Source organism: Lepidochelys kempii, chromosome 1 (genome assembly GCF_965140285.1).
Source record: "Lepidochelys kempii isolate rLepKem1 chromosome 1, rLepKem1.hap1, whole genome shotgun sequence".
Taxonomy (NCBI): domain Eukaryota; kingdom Metazoa; phylum Chordata; order Testudines; family Cheloniidae; genus Lepidochelys; species Lepidochelys kempii.
The window spans coordinates 159,201,251-159,225,124 of NC_136380.1; the positions used below are offsets into that span (position 1 = coordinate 159,201,251).

Here is a 23,874-nt window from a genome sequence, read left to right on the forward strand (position 1 = left end):
ACTCAGTCAGACAGAAGTCTTGTGGGAAAAGTAGTATGTGATCAAGTAATTAAACACTGTACTATAATATAGATAACCTGATAGGCCCCTGTGTCCTGGGGCAGTTTGCACAGTGATAGCAAACTTACATAGTGTATTTTTAGATGAATATTTGCCAATTCTTTCCCTCGGATGTGCATTGTTGCACAAGGATTTCCTGAGACCAAATACACTGTGATTTGCTTAATGATCTCTGTGGCACGTTAATACTGGAACATATAGGAATAAATAGTTTTTGTTAAGGATCTTATCAATCCAGGAATATTGAAACAGAATTGTCTTTTATTAGTTGTTGCTGTCTTCATGATCTGGTGTCAATCGTCTTGATTTTGCCACCTGCATATTTCAATGATGGGCTTAATATTAGAAATATTTAAGGGAGAGAGTTTCACAGACACTAGCTCTGTACTGGACATAGTTTCAGTTCAGATGACGAAATGGAATTCTACTGTTTTGCTCATGGTATTAGGCAGACTATGGTGTGTATTTGACATAATACCTATAGGATTGATTAGTCCTATTTCCTGCAGTGCACTGAACACCTGTAGGTTCAAGCCCTGGATGAGGCCAATGTAAAACTTTTTGAGTTTCAAAGGGGATTTGATAGATAAAGAATGATAGGATAGGAATAATAGTTAATGCTAGTCAATCTGGTTTTATGGAAAACCTGATTTCACTGCTTGAGATTACAAGTTTGGTTGATAAAAATAACTGCCTAGATGTAATATACTTAGACTTGTGTAAAGCATTTTACATAGTACTGCACAAAATTCTGATTGAAAGAGTAGCACTGCACAGTATTGATAAAGCACCTGTTAAATGGATTAAGAACTAAGTGACAGATTTCAAAGTAGTCTTTTATGGTGAATCGTCACTGAGTGGAGGTGGTTTCTAGTGGGGTTCCACAGGGATCGGTACTAGGTCTAATGGTATTTAACATTTTCATCAATGTTATAAATATATCATTCAAGTAAATATAAAATCACTTGTCATAGGGTGACACTAGACCTTTAAGATGGAAGAGGCCAGTGTACCTGTGATTGATGAGCTGACTCCCAGTTGGGCTTGAAAGTGGACACCAGGGCCCTATAGGGAGGAAGTTGTCAGGTGAGATCAGCGATAGTTACCAAAGAAAATAAAAAGTAAGTGTACAGTCTAAATCTTAAACCTTATTAAACTAGACAGCATTTGGGTCAAGCAAATTTTCTCACCCTACTGGATGTTGTAGGTAAGTGACAGTTCTTAATACACAGGCTTCCCCTTTAAGCTTGGGACCAGTCTACTCAGTTCAAGTCTTTTGTCTTCCCAGCGTTCTTGTTGCTTCCAGGGTAGGTGGAGGAGGAGAAAGGCAAAAGCATGACGCCACTGTCCCCTATTATATATCCTCAGTCCATGTGCTTGGAAAACAGTAGCCCAGACATGTCCTGGTGGGTTTTGCTGAGTCACAGGGTTGAGCAACCCTGCATTGTGTGGCGCTTCTCTTACAGAATTGTAAATTCCTTGTTTACAACTCCAGCGCTGATTACAAGATTAAAAAAAAAGAAATAGTATTTTTAATTCACCTCATACAAGTACAGTAGAGCAATCTCTTTATTATAAAAGTGCAACTTACAAATGTAGAATAATTTTTTTACGTAACTGCACTCAAAAACAAAACAATGTTAAACTTTAGAGCCTACAAGTCCACTCAGTCCTACTTCTTGTTCAGCCAATCACTAAGGTTCCAGGGTGCTGCTTTGAGGAAGAGAGTGCCAAACAAGTCCTACCTGTAGAAGGAGGTATTGTATCCCAGAAACCAGTGACCCTCAAAAGGATCTAGGGGCTATAGGGGGCAAGCAACTCAACATGAACTTCCAGAGTGATGCTGTCTCAAAAAAGCTAATGCTATCCATACATGTGTCACCTGAGGATTTGAGCAATACAACTTCATGGCATGCAACAATACAGCAAGGAAGAGCCATTCTAGGACCCTGCTCAAAGGCACCAGGGCACCAAGTTCATCTGTTGCTGTGGGTCAAACCAGGGAGTGTAGTTGGTTGGTACACTATATATTGAAGTCATGACAGAAAAACACTTGGACTCTATTGTAAAACTGAAATTCCCAGAAAGACAGGATACATGGCCACTCAATTACAAGTAATTTTTTTTAGTAATACACTTCCAAAGTTGTTAATCTATACTTTTTGCTTTGCCCTTAAATGTAAGCAAATATGAGAGTTAATTACACCAGTCTTCATCAGAGACAATTAAGCAGGATAGTTTTTCCCCATCATTTTTAAAAAAGCAACAAAAAACTTTAGCCTGTTCAATTAAAAGGGTACTATCAAGTTTGTTTAGCCTCAAAAATGAGTTACATTTGAAAATTAACCCATATTGTAAGTCTCAGACTCAGAATTTTAGCAATATTTTTTTAATATGTCTTTGCAGAAGTATTGGTAGGAAAAAAAACTTCCTTCATGCTCAGTCAACTTATTGAGTATTACTGTATAAAGAGAAGTAGGCATATGCTAGCTACAGGAAGAGAACATAGCTGCCCTTATTGGTCAGATATAATCTTAATGGAGAGTGGTTATTTAAGGTGCATTGGAAAAGCAGAATCACAAATTGCTTTTTTTCGTGCCTGTGTATCTATTAGAGTTATGAATTCAGATTGCTTTTGTTCTTTTAATTCCCATGCATAGCCCCAAAACTTAAAATTCTTTAATGTTAATGAAAAAATAGCTATGTGGACTATAATCAGAAACTAAGCCGTTATATAGGTTCATGTTATATTTTAAAAGTGTGTGTAAAACAGACCATAACTATCTTTATTTTCGTTTTTCAGATAAATCCAAATCATGGAGGGGCTCTTGCATTACATAAACCCAGCACATGCCATTTCTCTCTTAAGTGCTTTGAATGAGGAACGTCTAAAAGGACAGCTATGCGATGTTCTTCTAATAGTGGGAGACCAAAAATTTAGAGCTCATAAAAATGTTCTGGCTGCCAGCAGTGAATACTTCCAGACTCTCTTCACAAATAAAGAGAATGAGTCCCAATCAGTGTTTCAGCTTGACTTCTGTGAACCAGATGCTTTTGATAATGTATTAAACTACATTTACTCTTCGTCTTTGTTTGTTGAGAAAAGCAGTCTCGCAGCTGTTCAAGAATTGGGCTACAGCCTTGGCATTTCCTTTCTTACTAACATTGTTTCTAAGAGTCCTCAAGCTCCTTTTCCAGCATGTCCCATTAAAAAAATATTGTTTCAAGAAGAAGATGAAAGCAGTTCTCAGAAGAGAAGTGTCATTGTTTGTCAGAGCAGAAATGAAGCACAAGTTAAAAATGTCAGTCAAACACATGATTTAAGCCATAGCTCTAAGCCCTCACACTCCATTGCCATCAAAACAAACAATAGACCACAAGTAACAAAACCAATTGAACCCCTTCACAGTTTATCATTAAGTGACAGGAGGTGGCTAAAAGACAGTCCTGTGAGCTACACCAAACTTCATGAACCTTCTGGAACTGTGGATGACCAAAGTAGTAGTGGCTTGGTAAAGAGGAACACAGAATTGCCACAAAAGCCTTTAGCTGAGAAAGAAACTTCATGTGATGAGCCAGGCGTGAGTGGTCAGCTTCTAAGAGGAAAAGCTGTAGAGATGTCATTAAAAAGACCACGTCCTCCAATCTTATCTCTGCATGCTTCATCAGAATCTACATTTTTGTTGCGAGAGACAGGAAAAGGAAATGGTCAAGGAGAAGATAGGAATTTGCTATACTACTCAAAATTAGGACTAGTGGTTCCATCTAGTGGATCAGGTCCTGAAAACCAAAGTATTGACCGGAGTGGCCCACTTGTAAAAAGTCTCCTTCGAAGGTCATTGTCCATGGACAGTCAGGTTCCTATTTATTCATCTTCTATTGATTTAAAAGCTTCACATGAATCATCATTGGTGACTAGTGACTCACAGGGAAAAACGTTTAATGTTATATCTCAAAAGTCATCCTTGAAAGAGTCTTCAGAAAAGGCTGTCCTAGATGACAAGACACAGGTAATGCACCCACACCGCCTTAGGTCCTTTAGTGCCTCTCAGTCGACTGATAGGGAGGTAGCTTCTCCTCTAACTGATGTACGAATAAAAACTGAACCTAGCAGCCCGCTTTCAGAGCCTTCTGAAATAATAAGAGTTACAGTAGGAGATGCTTCAACATCTGCCAGTAAAGACTTTCCTTTTAAAACTGAGGATGATAATAGGGATATGAATAGACTTCCAGCAAAAAGGAGGTTTCAAGCAGATAGAAGGCTACCATTTAAAAAATTGAAAGTGAATGAGCATGGTTCTCCTGGGTCAGAGGATAATTTTGAGGAAAGTTCAAGTCCTACGCGTCTTGATGCTGACTTTCCAGATTCTGATGTTAGTAAAGATGAATACAGTGAATTGGAAGAAGTGAGACCAAACAAAAAGTTTAAATGCAAGCACTGCCTTAAGATTTTCAGATCTACAGCAGGCCTTCACCGTCATGTTAATATGTATCATAATCCAGAGAAACCATATGCTTGTGATATATGCCACAAGAGATTTCACACAAACTTCAAAGTATGGACTCATTGCCAGACACAGCATGGAATTGTGAAGAATCCCTCACCTGCTTCCAGTTCACATGCTGTCTTGGATGAAAAATTCCAAAGAAAATTAATTGATATTGTGAGAGAGAGAGAGATTAAAAAAGCACTGATTGTTAAACTACGACGTGGCAAACAAGGTTTTCAGGGACAGTCCAGTTCACAAGCACAGCAAGTCATCAAAAGGAACTTAAGATCAAGATCCAAAGGAGCCTACATTTGTACCTACTGTGGGAAAGCTTATCGTTTTCTCTCTCAATTTAAACAGCACATAAAAATGCATCCCGGGGAAAAACCAATTGGAGGAAATAAGGCTTCTAAGCAAAAAGAGCACATTCATATTGCAAGTCCAGTTGAAAACAAAGAGGTCTATCAGTGTCGTCTTTGTAATGCTAAGCTCTCCTCTCTTATTGAACAGGGAAATCATGAGCGACTTTGTAGAAATGCAACAGTTTGTCCTTATTGCAGCCTTAGATTTTCTTCTCCAGAGCTGAAGCATGAACATGAAAGCAAGTGTGAATATAAGAAGCTCACTTGTCTTGAGTGTATGCGCACTTTTAAATCCTCCTTTAGTATTTGGCGTCATCAAGTTGAAGTTCACAATCAAAATACCATGGCCCCAACAGAGAATTTTTCTTTACCTATTCTTGATCACAATGGTGAAATAACTAATGCTTCAAGATTGCATTCTCAATCAGAACCTAATAAAATGAACAATTTTGTTACTGCGAAGGAAGATGGAGTATTCAGTGATTCTTCAGAACAAATTAATTTTGATTCTGAAGATTCTTCATGCCTTCCTGAAGATCTAAGTGTTTCCAAACAGTTTAAAATTCACGTAAAAGAAGAGCCTGCAGACGATATAGAGGATGAGGTCACTGAAACCAACAGAGAAGCTAAGGAAATAGTTTCTAATAAAGTCACTGGCTTGTGGCCCTGTGAAAAATGTGGAAAAATTTTTACTGTACACAAGCAGTTGGAGCGTCATCAGGAGCTTTTGTGCTCTGTAAAACCATTTATTTGTCATGTGTGCAACAAGGCCTTCCGGACCAACTTCCGTTTGTGGAGCCACTTCCAGTCTCATATGTCACAGGCTGCAGAGGAATCAGTGAATAAAGATTCTGAGATATGTCCACCAGCTAACTCCCCATCACCGCCACCTCTGCCTCCACCCCCACCTCTACCCAAAATCCAGCCCTTAGAGCCTGATAGTCCTACAGGTTTGTCTGAGAGCCCAACTACTACTGAGAAATTATTTGTTCCACAAGAATCGGACACGCTCTTTTATCATGCTCCACCACTTTCAGCAATCACATTCAAAAGACAATATATGTGTAAACTTTGTCACAGGACATTCAAGACTGCATTTAGTCTTTGGAGCCATGAACAGACACACAATTAGTTAGAGATCTTCAACAGGTAGTGTAAAAAGCTGGTTAAATGGAGACCGTTTCCAGGATATTTCAGAAGTATGCCATATAAACTAGAAATCTAAGGGGACAAGAACCATCAAAAAAGTAAAGATGGATTTATGATGCTGCTTGGATTTGAAGATTAAGGTAAACTAACTTTGATGTTAGTAGATAGAAATTTGTATAATTTAAAGTACTGTTGTCTGGGATCTTATAGTAACAGTATAATTTAATTTCATTAACATTGAAATCCGATCACATCTTGATTGTATGCATGGATCCTCATCCGGTGGTGTCTATATATATATATATATATATATATATATATACATTTTAAAAACAAAAAAGGAACAAAAATGTGGATTCTAACTGTGAGTTTATAGTGGTGTTATATTGTAACCAACTTCTTGTTTTGAGTATAATGAACACCTGAGCTCCCTATAAATATTAGCCCTGCACTTGAAGTTAAGAAAGAAGTGGATGGAATATTTTTCTTTAGTAATCTAGATTTTAGTAATATTTTAGCAATAACAAATAAACCTCAAATTTGAGTTATCCTGACACTTATTGGGAATTAATGTTGTTGGTTTTTTTATAGTAATGTGGAATTGTTTTGTTCTTATATGGAACTTGTGCAAAATACAATAGAATCTAAGATCAGCAATATTAATACTTGGATTTTATATATAAAGGAGCAGCAAGCCTGCTTTCAGCCATTTAAATAGAAGCTTCTAAGGAAGACTCTGGAAAAAAATGTATGCTGCTTTATAGAACGCCCCAAAGGCTAATTTACTGTACATAGTTCAGTAACTACAAGCATTGTAATAAAGCAGCACTTATAATGCAAACAACAGTACTGTTTATAAATATGAACTAACATTGAATGGATGTCAGACAATTCACAATTTTGTTTCCTCTGGTTTGTACTGTTGTGTGTAATTCTAAGTACAATAGAATGTATGAATATATTACTTCGAATAGCAGAAGCTTGTAGGGGGAAGGAGTTGTGAAATAAACTCCTGTGTGTGGCCGTAAATATGGCCATTAGCACAAAGATATGTTTTTTTAAAAAAAATTAAATGTAAATATTTATATAGACACCTGTATAAATGAATAAAATATGTATTTAAATTTTGTATTAAACATACATATCTGGTTCAAAGCAGAGGAAAAAGCACCACACTACAATCATCAGCTTTTGTAAATACAGTGTATAGAATATTTGTTTCTTTTCTGACACTTTCTATTGTTTGTGATACTTTGTGTTAGAAGTGTTAATTTGGGTTTGTTTAAAATCATGGTAATAATGGTTAAAAATAGTCACAATTGGAATAGTTGGCATCATTAGTATCCAATATTTGCCAGAAGCTATGGCAAGGGTCCAGAATTAGTTTTCCACCTGCTTTTGACAATGTGCTTCTCTTGTTTAGGAGCTCAGAGTTAAAACCATCTTTCTGCTGCTGGTATTTTAAATTTAATTGAGTGGAATGGATTAGAATAAACCGTGAGAATGTAAATGGATGAAATACTTGACAGTCCATTTTGGATCCAGGCCACCTTCAAATGGGAAAAGAAAAAAGAAAGTATTGCATTCAGTACTGTGTAATTAGGTCCCAGTCCTGCTTTTACTAGAGTCAACAGGAGTTTTGTTGCGGACTTCAGTAGGAGCAGGATCAAGCCCTTAATCCTATAAGGTTCTGATTCTGTGTTCCTTCAGCATCCAGAATTCCCACAGAAGTCACAAGGAATGTAGGCTGAGGCCCAAAATATAAAGGTGTGGACAACAATGATAATATTCAGGACCAATGGGCCTGATTCAGCAAGATTGAGCATGGGTGCCTAACTTTAAGCTGCTGGGTGGGTCTGTTGACTTCAGTGGGTGGTTAGTTAGGCATGTACTTAGATACCTTGCTCAATCAAAGTCCATATTTGCCATCATTTGTTTTGTTTGTTTTAAAACAGCACTTTATTTTCATTGGGAAGTTCAGCTTAAAAGGATGGCACAATATGACCCTCAGACTTTCTGCTACCAGCAAACTGCAATAATTAGCTACAAAGTCTTTTGCTACAACATGGAGGATTAAAAAAAAATCTAAAACTGCTACTAAACACACTAACACCTACCTATAGGTGTTTTTCCTTATTCCAGATGAATTATGTGAAAATATGATTACACTAATAATCTGAAAATATTTTTAGATGAAAACTGCAATCGAAACTACAGTTAGACTACATGACCCTTGAGGTCCCTGCTAACCCTATGATTCTATGAAACAAGGTTCCTATGTAAACTTTTATAGGTGACACTTCCGGATGTGACTCCTTTTTTTAATTCCAACTAACAAAACTAAACCATTTAATGAAAAGAAATAATTTCAGTGTAAAATAATAATTACTCAACCTTGTTTATTAAACAAAAGCAAGATGAAATAAAGCCATGTTAAATATATTTAGCACAGCTAAATAATTGTTTTGTGTTTACATTAAATGTCTTTTAGGAGAAGAAATCTATGTGGACAAAATGTGAAAGCAAGGTATTAAAATTGGTGCCTAAGTTTTCACCATTGATTCCTGTACAAAACAGCATGATATTTCCTTTTTAGTTTGTTGACAGTCTGTACCTAGCCTTCTAAGAATGAGTATACCCTTCTAAGAGAAAATATGATGACCAGTTCAGCTATCAAATAACCATAATTTTCAACTGAAGCACTTCTTTGATGCATTTTTGGTATATACTAAGATTATAAATAGCACACATTTAACAACCTTGTGCTACATTTTGAAGAAGTCTTGATTTTTTTTTCCCCAAGTGTAATATATATTGTAAAAATCAGAAAAAAAGTGGATATAACTAGTTTCCTTTTTAAGTTTGTTAGATTATTTTTAAAAACGTTTGTTTTTAATTTTGAGCATGTTCTGTGTTTTGTTTTGTTTTTAAAATTAGTTCCTGTTTGTTGTCCAGTAAAGGAATACAGGATCTCTAAATAAAGTTTTAAATATGAGATATTTATACATCAATTCTGGTTTTCTATTAGTATCTATACAGTATCTTAAAAAGCCCTGAGACAGAAGTGTTTACTTTGGAGGATATGGATAAATATTCTTCTACTCCATGTAATTTTAATATATGTTAGAAAAGTTAAATTATGGAAGAAATTGTTAGTTACAATAAAGGTCTTTTAAAGAATGTCTAGTTTGGCCATAACAAGAATAACAGGCAAATTATTGATACAAAAAACCTGTCTTCATCATATTTTGTTTAGTTTTGCAACTGTGTGAATTGGATACTAAAGGCCTTGGCTTTTTGTCTGATTATTTAACAATTGCAGAAAGTTTGTATGATTTCGCTTAAACTTTGAGGTTTTGTGCTCTTTTTCATATGGCATGACAGAAACATGCAGATGTTTTAATATATACTTTAGAATTTAATTCTTTCTTGGTTTGTTTTGTCCTCCATCAACAAAATTTGACAGAGGCTCATCCTGTTCCAACTCAAGTCAGTGACCATTCCTGTTTACTTTAGTGGGAACAGGATTGGCCTGTGAAGTAAAACTAGTTCATGTCGGTACTGATTCAGCTAAGCATATGCTTAAGTCTCACTGCAGTCATTGGGCCTTAAAACATGATTAACGTTAAGCATATGCTTAAGTGGTGTGCTGAATTGGGGCCATAATCAACCACTCAAAGTAAGCAATGGAAATAATTACATGTTGTGGACTTTTAAATGGTAGAAACAAAAATTGTATCAGTGAATGTTCTTCTGAATAAAGGCTACATATATAGTTAGTGTGTAATTCTGCAATTTTACCAAAATAGAGAAAGGACATGAAATGGTATTGCTGCTCTAATTTTGTAACATTTTTAAAAGTAAACAATAGACAGTTAAACTTCAGAGATGGCAGTTGAGTTGTCAGTCTCGTTTCAGAACACAACTATAGCCTTACAACCCGCCAGTGAACCAAAATACACAGCTGTAGGGAACCTGCTCCTGCATTCCCTCCTTAAGCAATGCTCCCATTGACATCTATGAGGGCTTTTTGCCCAAGTAGGAAGTGCAGAAGTGCAGGTTTCTTCCAGATCTGTATTGTACTCTAAGGCCTTGTCTACACTACAGGGTCGATCAGTCTAAGTTACACAACTTCAGCTATGTGAATAACATAGCTGAAGTCAATGTACTTGGATCTACTTACCGCGGGGTCCACACTACGCAATGTCAACTGGAGATGCTCTCCCGTTGACTCCCCTTGTGCTTCTCGTTCAGGTGGAGTACAGGAGTCGATGGGAGAGCGATCGGCGGTCGATTTAGCGGGTCTTCACTAGACACGCTAAATCGACCGCCGATGCAGCGATCGCCACACATCAAACCCCCGGTAAGTGTAGACAAGGCCTAAGATTTTGCCTAAAACTTCTGTTGACATCAGTGGACGTTCCTCATGTGGGACAAGGGTGTAGAATATGGCCCTAACTCCTGAGCACTAGCAGTTATGGTGCAAATATCTGGCATGTGCCTATAAAATCTGGCATGTGCCTATACTGTCTGTTTACATTTTCTTACCAGAAGATCTAGATGAAAATCAAAGCAAGATAGTTTTCTTTTATGTTGTAATTAGTGAATCAGTGTTAAAAATTTTGTGTTGAACTCAGCCTGATAGTATTTGGGTTTTTGTTTTGTTTTGAAGTCCTACTGATTCTTGTTTGTTTAAAATGACTTGTGACAAAAATTGTACTATCAAGATAAACATAGTGTAAAATGTCCTTACCTGTGTTACCAATACTTGATACTAATAAAGCTAATATAATTTTTAAACCCCAGTTGTTAACATTTAAGATGTTTGGGCATGAAAATCCCAGGTAGGGATACCATCAAACTTTGGCAATGTGTGTGAAATATGGATCTGAGCTTTGTGGATCTGTTGCATTTTGCTATTCTGAGACAGTTAAAACAGACAAATCAGTTTCCCTTTCTATTTCTCATACTCTGGCACAAATATTGTGTTTGGGTTTCCACCATTGTAGCAGTGTGTTAAATTTAAAACACCCTTTAAAATATAATATTTGAAAACTTATGAATAGTTACAAAACCAAAACTTCAGAGTCTAACCTTGACAGTGTCCCTTTTAAAAATAACGAGAAAAATGGGATCATTTGTAGAGTTCGGAAAAAGTCTCCTACGCTTTGTGGAAGTTGGAATAATCCAGCATAAACATGCAAACTGTAGTATTTTCCAATTTAAAGTTACATAAAATCACTTGTCATTTTAAAGTGTTATAGAATTAAGACAAATAAAAGCTGTTTTTATAATCCTGTATATCATGTAGCCATTGTATATTGGTTCAGTTACATCAGTGTTGGATTTTAATTAATAGGTTTTTACTTTTTTAGGACAGAGATTTAATAGTGTAGAATAACTCTTCCTTTAATGTAATGTAAATCCATTGCTGCTTTGTATGACTTTTTCTACTGTGTGTTTTCTTTACTTAGATTTTGACTAAGAAATGTTGGAGTCCAATAAACTTACACTTATTTCTTTTGAGTTATTGTCTCATGTTGGAATCTTTTGGCAAATTTGATATTATTTATAGTGGGGTGGGAATTTTGCTCACAAAAGGGTATGTTTCAGTCTGTATGCTTTGTATATACAGCATGACTATTTTTAGCTGGTATGTTTAGGATTAAAATAATGTTTTATGTTTGTTTTTTAGTAAGTATCTTATTGAAATATTATAAAGAAAGTGAAGTGGCATAGAAAATATACTTTTACATCAACAAACCCTGTGCTTTGTGGGTAGGGTTTTCAAAAATGTCAGCACTAGCTTAATTCTGTTCTCATTGCAGTCAAAGGGAGTTGTACCATTGATCTATCTCTGCTTCCATTGAAGGCAATGGTAAAACTTAACTTCAGTGGCAACAGAGTAAGGTCAACTGCGTGCTTCTAAAAATCCTGCCTTCTGTTATCTAAAACTGGATTGAACTAAATGTTTTAAATATACTGTTGGGGAACAATTGAGGGACCTGGTAGTGCTGCCATTGGAGTAAATAGAGTTCTTATTGCCACCACTTCCTGTATTAAAACTTATAGGAGAGAATGCAGGGGGAGGAGTCGCCTCACATAGAGAAGAATCCGTCGTTGTCACGGGGGATGGGGTTTACCCACCCCCATTCTTTCACAAAATAGGTTGTGGAATCCACCATTGAGCCATGAGGATTCTTAGGCTACAGGCATCCACACAGAATCCCTCTGCATCCACAGCTGCTCTGGCCTCCATACTCACTCTGTCTTCAAACACATGAACACAATAGCATGATTCCATCAGAGCTGCACGACCAGGGACCCCTTGTTGAAAGGGGTTCTACAACACAGATGTTTGCTTCTGGAAAAGATCATTCAGCCCCACTGAGAGGTCTAATATCCTATGACCCACAAGTGCTAGAAAAGAAGGCTTTATACCACAGAGTGCTGGGGATCTTCCCTCTAAAGAAATACAGCACTGGTTTCTAACCCTTCTAGGTTACAAGACACCAGACTTAAAATCACAAAATGATAATACAGCAAAGCTATTTCAGATAATTTAGAGGTTTCTGATATTTTTTTTTCTTTAAAAATGCTCTACTTCCAGTACTAAGGTAGTTTAATTTACAAGAAGAGGGGTATGAAAAATAATACTAATACCATAAAAATAAGTTACAGGTTGAGTGGACTGGAGTCTTTCTACTTCCTAACTATCTATAAAGCAAACAACGAAGGCTTAATACTGCAATTTTTGAAAATTAAACAAGACATGACCCCCTTTCTTGATGCAGGTGTTTGGTGTGCGTGCATGACTGAACACAGCCAACAATATATTTTTTTTAAATACCTGATTCGTGTGAACCTAACCACAGAGCAAGGTACTAGTCAGTGGAGATTAAAAATCCTCAAAGGCGCAAATTAGGGTCCCTATAATATTATCTTTCTCTTCATCCCCAACTGAAGGGGGAAATGTTTTATTTTACTGTTTTGAGTGTGTAGTTTATCACATGAATGAACCTGAAGTTTGGAGTATCCATTTTTTTCTCTCTTGCCAGGATGAGATTACTGTTTTCTGCTAGGCACTTCAGAGGAAGATCCTTTCCTTTGCATTGCAGCACAAGAAGAGAGCATGACCCTAACACTGCCCAAACTGAAGTGTGTGCGGTTATGAATAAAAGAAAGGACTGATTGTATGAGGCAAAGGAAAAGTAACATACCACCCCAGTCCCCTGTACTGAAACATTGGTCTAGTGGATAGAGCCACTGGGACCTAGACATCTGGGTTCTAATTCTGGCTTTGCCACTGGCTTCCTCAGTGCCTTTGGGCAAGTGATTTCACTTATTTGTGCCTTAATTTTCCTAGCTGTAAAATGGAGATAATGATACTGACCTCTTTGGTAAAGTGCTGTATAAGAACTAGGTGATATTAGTTTGCAAATCAGGCCCCTGCTTCTACAACCATTATACAAACAGTCCCCCTGAAGTCCTTCTCCATTATTATTACTGAGGACTTAGAGATCTGCCTAGGCACTTCACAAAAAGAAGAAAAAGTCACAGTCCCTGCCCTGAAGAGTATACAGCCTAGGTTCGGCATAAGGGTCAAGAAACATATCAAAGGGGGAGGAAAGGCACAAGACCACTTAGTAAGGAATGTGCACATCTAGATGATTAATTTTTTGATTTTTACTTTTTCGCCCCTCACTTATCACAACTTTTGCTCCACAGCTGGATCCAGTAAATTCCACTTATTGCCGCATCCACAGAACATTACCAGCCACCATTTTTTAACTACAGAATGTGATGTGGCAGATATTAAAGGCCAATGCTACCTTTTGGGGATGATACCATTGTTTCCAGTGGTACGTATGTACTAAAATACTCTCTGGCCAGGCAAACTTTCAAAGTATTAGCTACTAGAACAACAAATGCATCATATTTTCCCCTTCTTAATTAGGTAGGTTGAAAAAATAGGTCACAGAGTACCTTAGATAGGCGGGTTCATGATATAATAAACCCCTCAACCATAATCAGTATGTTGTGCTGATATTCAAGGGTATCAAATGTAGTGAGTGCTCAGAGTTGGTCCCTCTAGTCTTGTCCTTGCTTCCCTCCATGCACAATTACCTTTGAGTTTTTTAAGGTTATCTTTATTTTGTGAGTTTCAAATGGCGATATCTGGGAATGAGCTAGATCACCCTCTCTATGGTAAAATCTGGGGGAGGAGACTGAAGGGAAGGAAATTTCCACAAGGAACCCCTACTGAAATTTCTCCAACATTGCCCCATTAGAGGGACAAGGCTTGCTTCTTACAGAACAGGTTTTGAAACCTACCCAGAAACCCTTCAGCTTCCCAAGCATCAACACCAGCTTTGATCTCTATCACTCTGGCAACATGACTCTAATGGAGCTGCACTAGTGGGGCCTCCTTCTAGCCACAGGTGCCCCAGATCTCCTAATAAAGGTCCTCAACCTCAGTCCTCAAGTTCCCCCAGAGCACCGTGTGTGGGGTACAGGGGATGGCGGAAGGGAGAGTGCTTACTCCACCTTCAAGAGGGGAGAGGAGAGGTCTGCGTGTGGAGGTTCCTCTGGCTGCAAATGTAGGGACTTGAATTGCACCCCAATGTAATTAAACTTGTGCAGTTTTGCCATTGCTGAGTACTGGCCTGGTTCTTCACTGAACCCGACAGCCAGAATGGCACAAGCAGGAAACTATATCTTTTCTGATTTTATTCAGACCCTTTGTTTCAGGAGAAATTTGAATGGGACAAATAGAAAGAAGAAAGTGCAATTAAGAAAGAAAAGAAAAGTGTAAAGAATAGCTCGAAGTCAAGAAAAGTCTCATCCTTAACAGAGGCATAATAGATTCCAAAAATAATTTCATAGGTCTGCAAGAGGATACTGTTCTGAAAGATATGAGTAAACTTAACTACAGGGAGAAAAAAGCAACTTTATCCCGTAAACCACAATAGGGGACTGGGTGGCTAGTGGTAGTAGCTGCAGTTCACGGGCTCTAGGAGGAACCAGTACCCTGAGCCGGTGATGTCACATCCGTTACACCAGCTGGATGGACAAATATATTTTTTAAGAGGCTTTAACTTCTAAACAAGTTCCACATTCAAATAAAACATCAACTACTCAGGAACTGCAGGCATGGAAATTTGCTTTATGTGGTTTCACAGAATTGGAGGAAATTTCCACAGGAATTTTATGAAAACTACCCAGCTGTACCCTCACTCTCTTCTGCTCTAGTTTTTACTTCGTTCACCAGGCCGCTTTACCAATGTGCTTTAATCTTGTTCTGGAAGGATAACAGTGCAGACTGAGCAGATAGCTGTGTTTCTGTGTTAGTTCGGTCCTTGGCCTCATTGCTTAGACTGCCAAGAAGTGTGCCAATTATAGTGATTTTTGAGATGCAGACGCCTGCCCAATAGAAAATGGACCAACAACAATTCATTCTACACCCCATAGATTCATAGATTCATAGATATTTAGGTCAGAAGGGACCATTATGATCATCTAGTCTGACCTCCTGCACAATGCAGGCCACAGAACTTCACCCACCACTCCTAAAAAAGACCTCACACCTATATCTGTGCTATTGAAGTCCTCAAATTGTAGTTTGAAGACCTCAAGGAGCAGAGAATCCTCCAGCAAGTGACCCATGCCCCATGCTACAGAGGAAGGCGAAAAACCTCCAGGGCCTTCCAATCTGCCCTGGAGGAAAATTCCTTCCCGACCCCAAATATGGCGATCAGCTAAACCCTGAGCATATGGGCAAGATTCATCAGCCAGATACTACAGAAAATTCTTTCCCGGGTAACTTGGATCTTACCCCATCTAAAAACCCATCACAGGCCATTGGGCCTATTTACCATGAATATTTAATTACCAAAACCATGTTATCCCATCATACCATCTCCTCCATAAACTTATCGAGTTTAATCTTAAAGCAAGATAGATCTTTTGCCCCCACCACTTCCCTCGGAAGGCTATTCCAAAACTTCACTCCTCTGATGGTTAGAAACCTTCGTCTAATTTCTAATCTAAATTTCCTAGTGGCCAGTTTATATCCATTTGTTCTTGTGTCCACATTGGTACTGAGTTTAAATAATTCCTCTCCCTCTCTGGTATTTATCCCTCTGATATATTTATAGAGAGCAATCATATCTCCCCTCAACCTTCTTTTAGTTAGGCTAAACAAGCCAAGCTCCCTGAGTCTCCTTTCATAAGACAAGTTTTCCATTCCTCGGATCATCCTAGTAGCCCTTCTCTGTACCTGTTCCAGTTTGAATTCATCCTTCTTAAACATGGGAGACCAGAACTGCACACAGTATTCCAGGTGAGGTCTCACCAGTGCCTTATATAACGGTACTAAAACCTCCTTATCCCTACTGGAAATACCTCTCCTGATGCATCCCAAGACGACATTAGCTTTTTTCACAGCCATATCACATTGGCAGCTCATAGTCAACCTATGATCAACCAATACTCCAAGGTCCTTTTCCTCCTCCGTTACTTCTAGTTGATGCGTCCCTAGCTTATAACTAAAATTCTTGTTATTAATCCCTAAATGCATGACCTTACACTTCTCACTATTAAATTTCATCCTATTCCTATTACTCCAGTTTACAAGGTCATCCAGATCCTCCTGTAGGGTATCCCTGTCCTTCTCTAAATTAGCAATACCTCCCAGCTTTGTATCATCTGCAAACTTTATTAGCACACTCCCACTTTTTGTGCCCAGGTCAGTAATAAAAAGATTAAATAAGATTGGTCCCAAAACTGATCCTTGAGGAACTCCACTGGTAACCTCCCTCCAACTTGACAGTTCACCTTTCAGTAGGACCCGTTGTAGTCTCCCCTTTAACCAATTCCCTATCCACCTTTCAATTTTCCTATTGATGCCCATCTTATCCAATTTAACTAATAATTCCCCATGTGGCACAGTATCAAACGCCTTACTAAAATCTAAATAAATTAGATCCACTGCGTTTCCTTTATCTAAAAAATCTGTTACTCTCTCAAAGAAGGAAATCAAGTTGGTTTGGCACGATCTACCTTTTGTAAAACCATGTTGTATTTTGTCCCATTTACCATTGACTTCAATGTCCTTAACTACCTTCTCCTTCAAAATTTTTTCCAAGACCTTGCATACTACAGATGTCAAACTAACAGGCCTATAATTACTTGGATCACTTTTTTTCCCTTTCTTAAAAATAGGAACTATGTTAGCAATTCTCCAATCATATGGTACAACCCCTGAATTTACAGATTCATTAAAAATTCTTGCTAATGGGCTTGCAATTTCTTGTGCCAATTCTTTTAATATTCTTGGATGAAGATTATCTGGGCCCCCCGATTTAGCCCCATTAAGCTGTTTGAGTTTCGCTTCTACCTCAGATATGGTGATGTCTACCTCCATATCCTCATTCCCATTTATCATGCTACCATTATCCCTAAGATCCTCTTTAGTCTTATTAAAGACTGAGGCAAAGTATTTGTTTAGATATTGGGCCATGCCTAGATTATCCTTGACCTCCACTCCATCCTCAGTTTTTAGCGGTCCCACTTCTTCTTTCTTTGTTTTCTTCCTATTTATATGACTATAGAACCTTTTACTATTGGTTTTAATTCCCTTTGCAAGGTCCAACTCTACTTGACTTTTAGCCTGTCTCACTTTATCCCTACATATTCTGACCTCAATAAGGTAGCTTTCCTTACTGATCCCTCCCTTCTTCCACTCCCTATATGCTTTCTGCTTTTTCTTAATTACCTCTCTAAGATGCTTGCTCATCCAGCTTGGTCTACAACTCCTGCCTATGAATTTTTTCCCCTTTCTTGGGATGCAGGCTTCCGATAGCTTCTGCAGCTTTAATTTAAAATAATCCCAGGCCTCCTCTACCTTTAAACCCATAAATTCTTCAGTCCAATCCACTTCCCTAACTAATTTCCTTAATTTTTGAAAGTCAGCCCTTTTGAAATCAAAAACCCTAGTTGCAGATTTATTTTTGTTAATCCTTCCATTCAGTTTGAACTGAATTAGCTCATGATCACTTGAGCCAAGATTATCCCCTACAACCATTTCCTCTATGAGATCCTCATTACTCGCCAAGACCAAATCTAAAATGGCATCCCCTCTAGTCGGTTCAGCAACTACTTGTTGAAGGAATCCATCAGCTATCGCATCTAGGAAAATCTGAGCCCTATTATTATTACTAGCACTCATCCTCCAGTCTATATCTGGGAAGTTAAAGTCTCCCATGATCACACAGTTTCCATTAGTATTTACTTTATTAAAAACATTAAAAAGGGCTCTATCCATATCCAAATTAGATCCCGGCGGTCTATAGCACACCCCAAGCACTATCCCAGGGGAGGCTCTAATAGCTTTCTTCCCCAATTTAATTGTTGCCCAGACAGACTCAGTCATATCCATTTCATCGCTTCTTATTTCTTTACATTCTATCTCATCATTGATATACAGTGCTACTCCACCACCTTTACCTTTATTTCGGTCTTTCCTAAACAGCACATACCCTTCAATACCTGTAGCCCAGTCATGACTACTATTCCACCAGGTCTCTGTTATACCTATAATATCTGGTTTCACTTCCTGCACCAGTAACTCTAGTTCCTCCATTTTGTTACCTAGGCTCCTTGCATTAGTGTACAAACATCTTAATTTTTGCTGTTTGGCCTCACTCACATTCTGTACCCTATTAGGCACGGTTATTTTACTACCAGTATAACCTATTAGACTTGTATCTACACTGCCCTTCCTCCTACCTACAGCTGTATCCCATGAATGATTGAGCAGCCATGAAATCATCAGATCTTTCAGGCTACTGACCTGGTCATAATTTGAACTGGTGACCTAGGGGTTGAAAACTGTTTCATTACCTATTTCCTAAGATATTCAATTCTCCTTCTATTGGAGAATGTTTAATTTTGAAGGGGAAAGAGAAGAAAAGAGAGTCAGGAGGGAAATATCTGCAAATAAGTAACAAGAGACTTACTGCCTTGATACTGGTACCTCAGCAGCAGTGATTACGTAAAAGAGAAAGAAGAACAAGACTCCAGTTTAGTGTCATATGTTTCGTTTTTGCAAGGCTGTTAATAGACTAAAGCCCAGAAATCCAGACCAGTCAGCAGATCATCCTTCTTGGAATAACAACACAACAGTAACATCTGTTGTATCTAAGGAGAGAGAATAACAAACATTAGGTTGATGTTCGTGCCTTTTCCACATGGCATCTTAGGTTGATGATCATGCCTCTTCCACATGGCATCTTCTACAGTTTAGACACCTTTCGTTTAGCAGATCTGGGTGAATAACTGATTTTACAGTTCGCTGGCAGTTCTGAAAAAAAATGGGGGGAGGGAGGAAATCAATTTGAATCTAAACAAATCCAAAATTTTCAGCAATTTGAAATAATCCATTTCAGGTCAAACAAAACATGTCATTTCAGCTGAAATGTTTTGTTGCCAGGCATTTTTAAAGGGCTCTATTTACAGAATGGTTGGAGGAGAAGGTGCTGTGCCCCTGCGCTCCCTCATAACTTTTAGACCAGTAATTAGGGCACTCACTTTGCAGGGAGAGACTTGGGTTCAAATCCCTGCTCTGGACTATTGGCTGATCTGGGATGGGGTCACTCTCTCAATCTCTCCTGTTAAAGCTGTTTCACTACTTGAATAATCATTGGACCTAGAGAGAAAATGTGTGCCTGAGAATGACTCTATAGCACTCTATATGCATTCCCCGAGGCTGTAGGAAACCCAAAAGTTTAAGTCCCTGCTCCAATGAATAGTTAAATATTTACACAAAGTGGAAAAGCTTCAACAGGAGAAATTAAGAGAAACTCACCTCAGTATAGCCAACAACTTGGTAGGTAGGGCATTCACCTGGAAGCAGGAATTCGAACCCCTGTCCCAGGTGAGGACCCTAACCACTGGTCTAAAAGTTATAAAGGGCAGCAGCAATACCTCCTCCTCTGGTTGTTTTGTGAATTTAATCCCAATTTTCTTTTCTTGGATGAAATTATGTGGTGAATTTGTGCCAAATTCACAAATCGTTTCCACGTGACCGAAACTGCATTTTTCAGCAAGTGAAATATTTAACCCCCCAATTTTTTTTCTAAGTAACTGCTTTTGAGCCCCTGGAGCTTCTGATTCCATGAGATTGCCTGTTATTGGCAAGAGCTAGGAATTTAAGCTTCAAAGACAGTTCTATATGCCATGACAGAAGCCTCTGGTTATTGGCTCCCAGGTGGATGAAATGGGCCATGTTGTTCAGTCTATTGACTTCCAGGAGATGCTTGGAGAGATTAAGGCATAAAAGCCTGGGAAGCCTAAAGTAGGTTTCTTTCTCAGGCTGGATCTCAATAAGCCACCCTAGACATACATGAGGCATAGGTGTTCATGCCTATTTGTGCCTCCTAGCCTGAACGTTCTCAGAATGGCCAACTCCACCTTCTGTTTAAGGCATCCTATAGAGACATATTGGAGACCAAAGATAGGCCATATTGCTTTGAATGGGAGGCAACTGCTGAGTTAATCTTAGCATGTAAAAGCCACACCTCCTGAATGCCTAAATCCAACTAGTAGGTCACCTGGGCAGTAGGCCATTCCAACTGGGGATGCAAAGCTGGTCTCAACCATCTTAGAGATAAAAGGATACACTGGTAATGCTTTTTCACTTCTACCCATCTCTTGTAAGGTGAGCAATTCAGAATGTTTATTCTCTACTGCTCTTTTCCATGAGGGTAATTTTGAAAATCTAGTCCATGTGTGACATTAAATAATCCCAGTCTTAAAGAAACTCTCCAGGGAGCATTCAGTCCATGGATGGGGACATATGGTGGAGGGAAAGGAGAAGGAGAAGACATCTTTGAGGTCTGAGCCCAGTCTTTTTCCCCCAAGCAAATCATCCACCTTGGACAAAATGGAAAGGGGAAGGGGCACAAGGGCCTGCTGAGGGGCACAAAAATACACAGATTCCTGGAAGGCACAGAGGATGGGGTAGGGTGGGGCCTCAGTCTAGGGAAAACTTTGGAGGGACTGCTTGGGATACCGAGTCCTTGAGAGGGGAACAGAGAGTCAGCATAGTTATTTCACCTGATGGTCCCCCTGTCCAATGTTCTCTGTGGGAGGGAAAATGGGATTGTCTAGCAGAGGCCTAGTTCCATGTTCTCTTTTCTTTGTTATCCTCCCTGTGATTCTTCTGGGGAACCAACTGCAAGAGAATCCTGATGTAGAGGGGCCGAAGTCAAAAATCTTCATCTCCAGGCTGAGTGCCTTCTGTCTAATAGAAAGGACACACTCTGCGTCTGCACTACTGGCAGCCACTTCTCAGGAAATTGCACGGTGACATTATGTCTAATTTGATGTATCCTAAAGCCACTAAATCTCTGTTGCTATTAATGCTTTACAGAGTTCTCCTTCCCTTGAGTATCTCTGTTTGGGATCATTGTTGGCAATGCTTTTATTTTGCCAAGTTGAATCATGTTCCTTATCCTTCTGTTATTTCTGTCCTCAATGGCATATTGTACTTCTCTCACTGTGCCAATTTAATTAACATGCTGTTTATTCCCTCTTCCAGTTTACTATAGCTTTTAAATAAGAATTGCAGTAACACCTATCCCTGTGGAACCCCACTAGACAACTTCTCCAACTCAGTATAGTGACATTTATAAATACCCTTTATTTACAGCCCTTCAGCCGCTTTCTGATCCACATTGAAGTCTTCCTATCCAACCTCATCAAAGAGTAAGTTGTGTGAGAAACTGTATAAAATGCTTTATAAAAATTCAAGTATGCATCAAATCCAGAAGTCCCCTGTGAGGATGTGTAAGTTAGAGCAGTTTGTACTCAGACTCTCCCTAGATCTTCTTATACCCACTCCATTCTTGTGTAAGGGAATCTGAGTTGGTGCATATTAAGAAGTCAGAAGAAAATGTAAATTAGAATAAGGTCTACTGTAATTTACAACCTGTAAATATCAGTTCCTCAGTGTGTAAATATCACCAACTTAAACTCCTTTATACTCAGGTGGAGCAGAGGCAACTAGGTCTTGGGGAGTCTAAACTGAGTGTCAGAGGGTGTAAAGTATACCATGTGGAAGAGTGAACTCTGCTAGAGCATGCCCTCGTGGCTGAGTGTGGCATGGCAGTTCTCTCCTGTGGAGCACCCCTTACCAACTGTCACTGGTCCTGCAGTGATGGCCTCTTCTCATGACTCGGCCCTCCAGCTGCATCATGTTTTAGTCCCATCCTTTGGTAACAGAAAGTCTAACTGAACAAATAAGAGTCCAATGTCCAACAGAAGGTCTTCAGCTCTCCACTTTGAGCCCTGTGGTCCTTATATCCCTTCTCTCAGGGCTTTCAACTGTCCTTATCCCCTTCTTGGGGTGGGAAGGCTTCCAAGCCCACCCTCTGCACTGAGTTCCAGTCCAGGGACTCAATAACCAGCAATCAGTCTGCTCCTTCTGACTCCTTGCTGCTGCCTTCTAGGACTTCTGCCTACCATAGTCTGTCAGCACGCCTCTCCCACAGAACTCTCTAAGTTCACCCTTCTTTCAGGGCCAGGACTCACAGGACTTTCCCCCTGGAATTCCCCCAACAAATCCCAAACCAAAAGTATAACTAAACCCAACTTCTGCCCTCCATGAGTTTGACCTTTCATACCTCTTACGTTTCCCTTATATAGTTCCTGAGTTAAATACCTCCCAGGGCTCTCTCCCTGGAAGTCCTGATCCTGCCCTTTTATCAGGACTCCTCACCAACACAACCTGCTCCATCCCCAGGGCTGCTTCCTCTCTTTTGTGCCAGACTTCCCTATTCCAGAGAGGATCTCAGGGCCAACTGTCCCCCTGGCCTTCCTTCTTCATCCTCCTGGTCTCTCTAGTCCCAGAGAGTGATTGCAGAGTTTCTCCCTGCAGCTTCTTTCCTTGTCTTTGTTTTTTTTGACAGAGCAGCCTCATTACATGAGGCTATGACCTCAACTTTCTTCATTCATTTTTAGCCATGTTATTAATATCCTTTCATTCAGTCTAGTATTCTTAAGGAAACACAGCAAAGCACTGTTTCATTTTCCTGACATTCTCATTGGTCCTTTTAGAGAAAAATCTTTGATTTCAAGTCAACTAAATTTTTTGTAAAGAAACTTTCGTTCCATAGAATATTGCCCACAATGCCATAGAACATGATCAACAGTTTCTTTGGTTTTGCACGCAATACACAGCACATCTTTATGTCTCTTGAACACAAATAGCTTAGTAGGTCATTGTGCGTTAAATATTAACACTAAAAATGACTACTTCTTTTTTTGTACCCTGGCTGTGGAGTATAGTATTATCTTCTGTTTCTGAGCATACACCATAAAAACTTCATCCTTTTGTTTCCTTAGTCCATTGTTCTTGCCATTCCTTTCAAAGCTCCTTCATGACTACACTTTAAAATTCTTGTCTGCTTAAGAGTTTCTTGATACCCACCTTCTCACTTTTAGAGCTTGTTTTGCTTCTTTGTCATCTGTCTCATTTCCAGATATTCCAATATACACAAGAATCCATGCTATTGTTACACAGATACCTGCTTGGTTTAATTCTGTAGTTAGGAACATTATTTCACTTATGACATTTCTGCTTTCCAAAATACCTGTTCCGATTGTCATAATACCTGACAAGGATCAGATAAAATGACAGCTGCAGCTGATTGCCTATCTCTTATCCAGGTTAGTGCCAACATTTTCCCCATTAGTTCAGCCATGAGAATGGTCATATAATTCAATATCCTTGTAGATTTCTGGATTCCAAG

General features: G+C 38.9%; 1 protein-coding gene across 10 annotated transcripts in view; it reads left to right on the plus strand.

Annotated features, from left to right (window-relative positions):
- Nucleotides 1–23,874, plus strand: part of ZBTB21 (zinc finger and BTB domain containing 21) — a 49,305-nt gene that overhangs the window by 22,460 nt on the left and 2,971 nt on the right. For 5 of the 10 annotated variants that reach the window (XR_013636359.1, XR_013636360.1, XR_013636361.1 and 2 more), the window contains 2 exons: nt 1,035–1,146; nt 2,864–8,588. Coding sequence is in view for 1 of the 10 variants with exons in the window: in XM_078854461.1 (XP_078710587.1) it covers nt 2,877–6,044 (3,168 nt within the window). In the remaining 9 variants the exon portion in view is untranslated. Of the gene's footprint in view, nt 1–1,034; nt 1,147–2,863; nt 12,232–23,874 lie in introns of those variants that run through there. The other 5 variants (XR_013636362.1, XR_013636364.1, XR_012160793.2 and 2 more) reach the window with 4 other exon arrangements.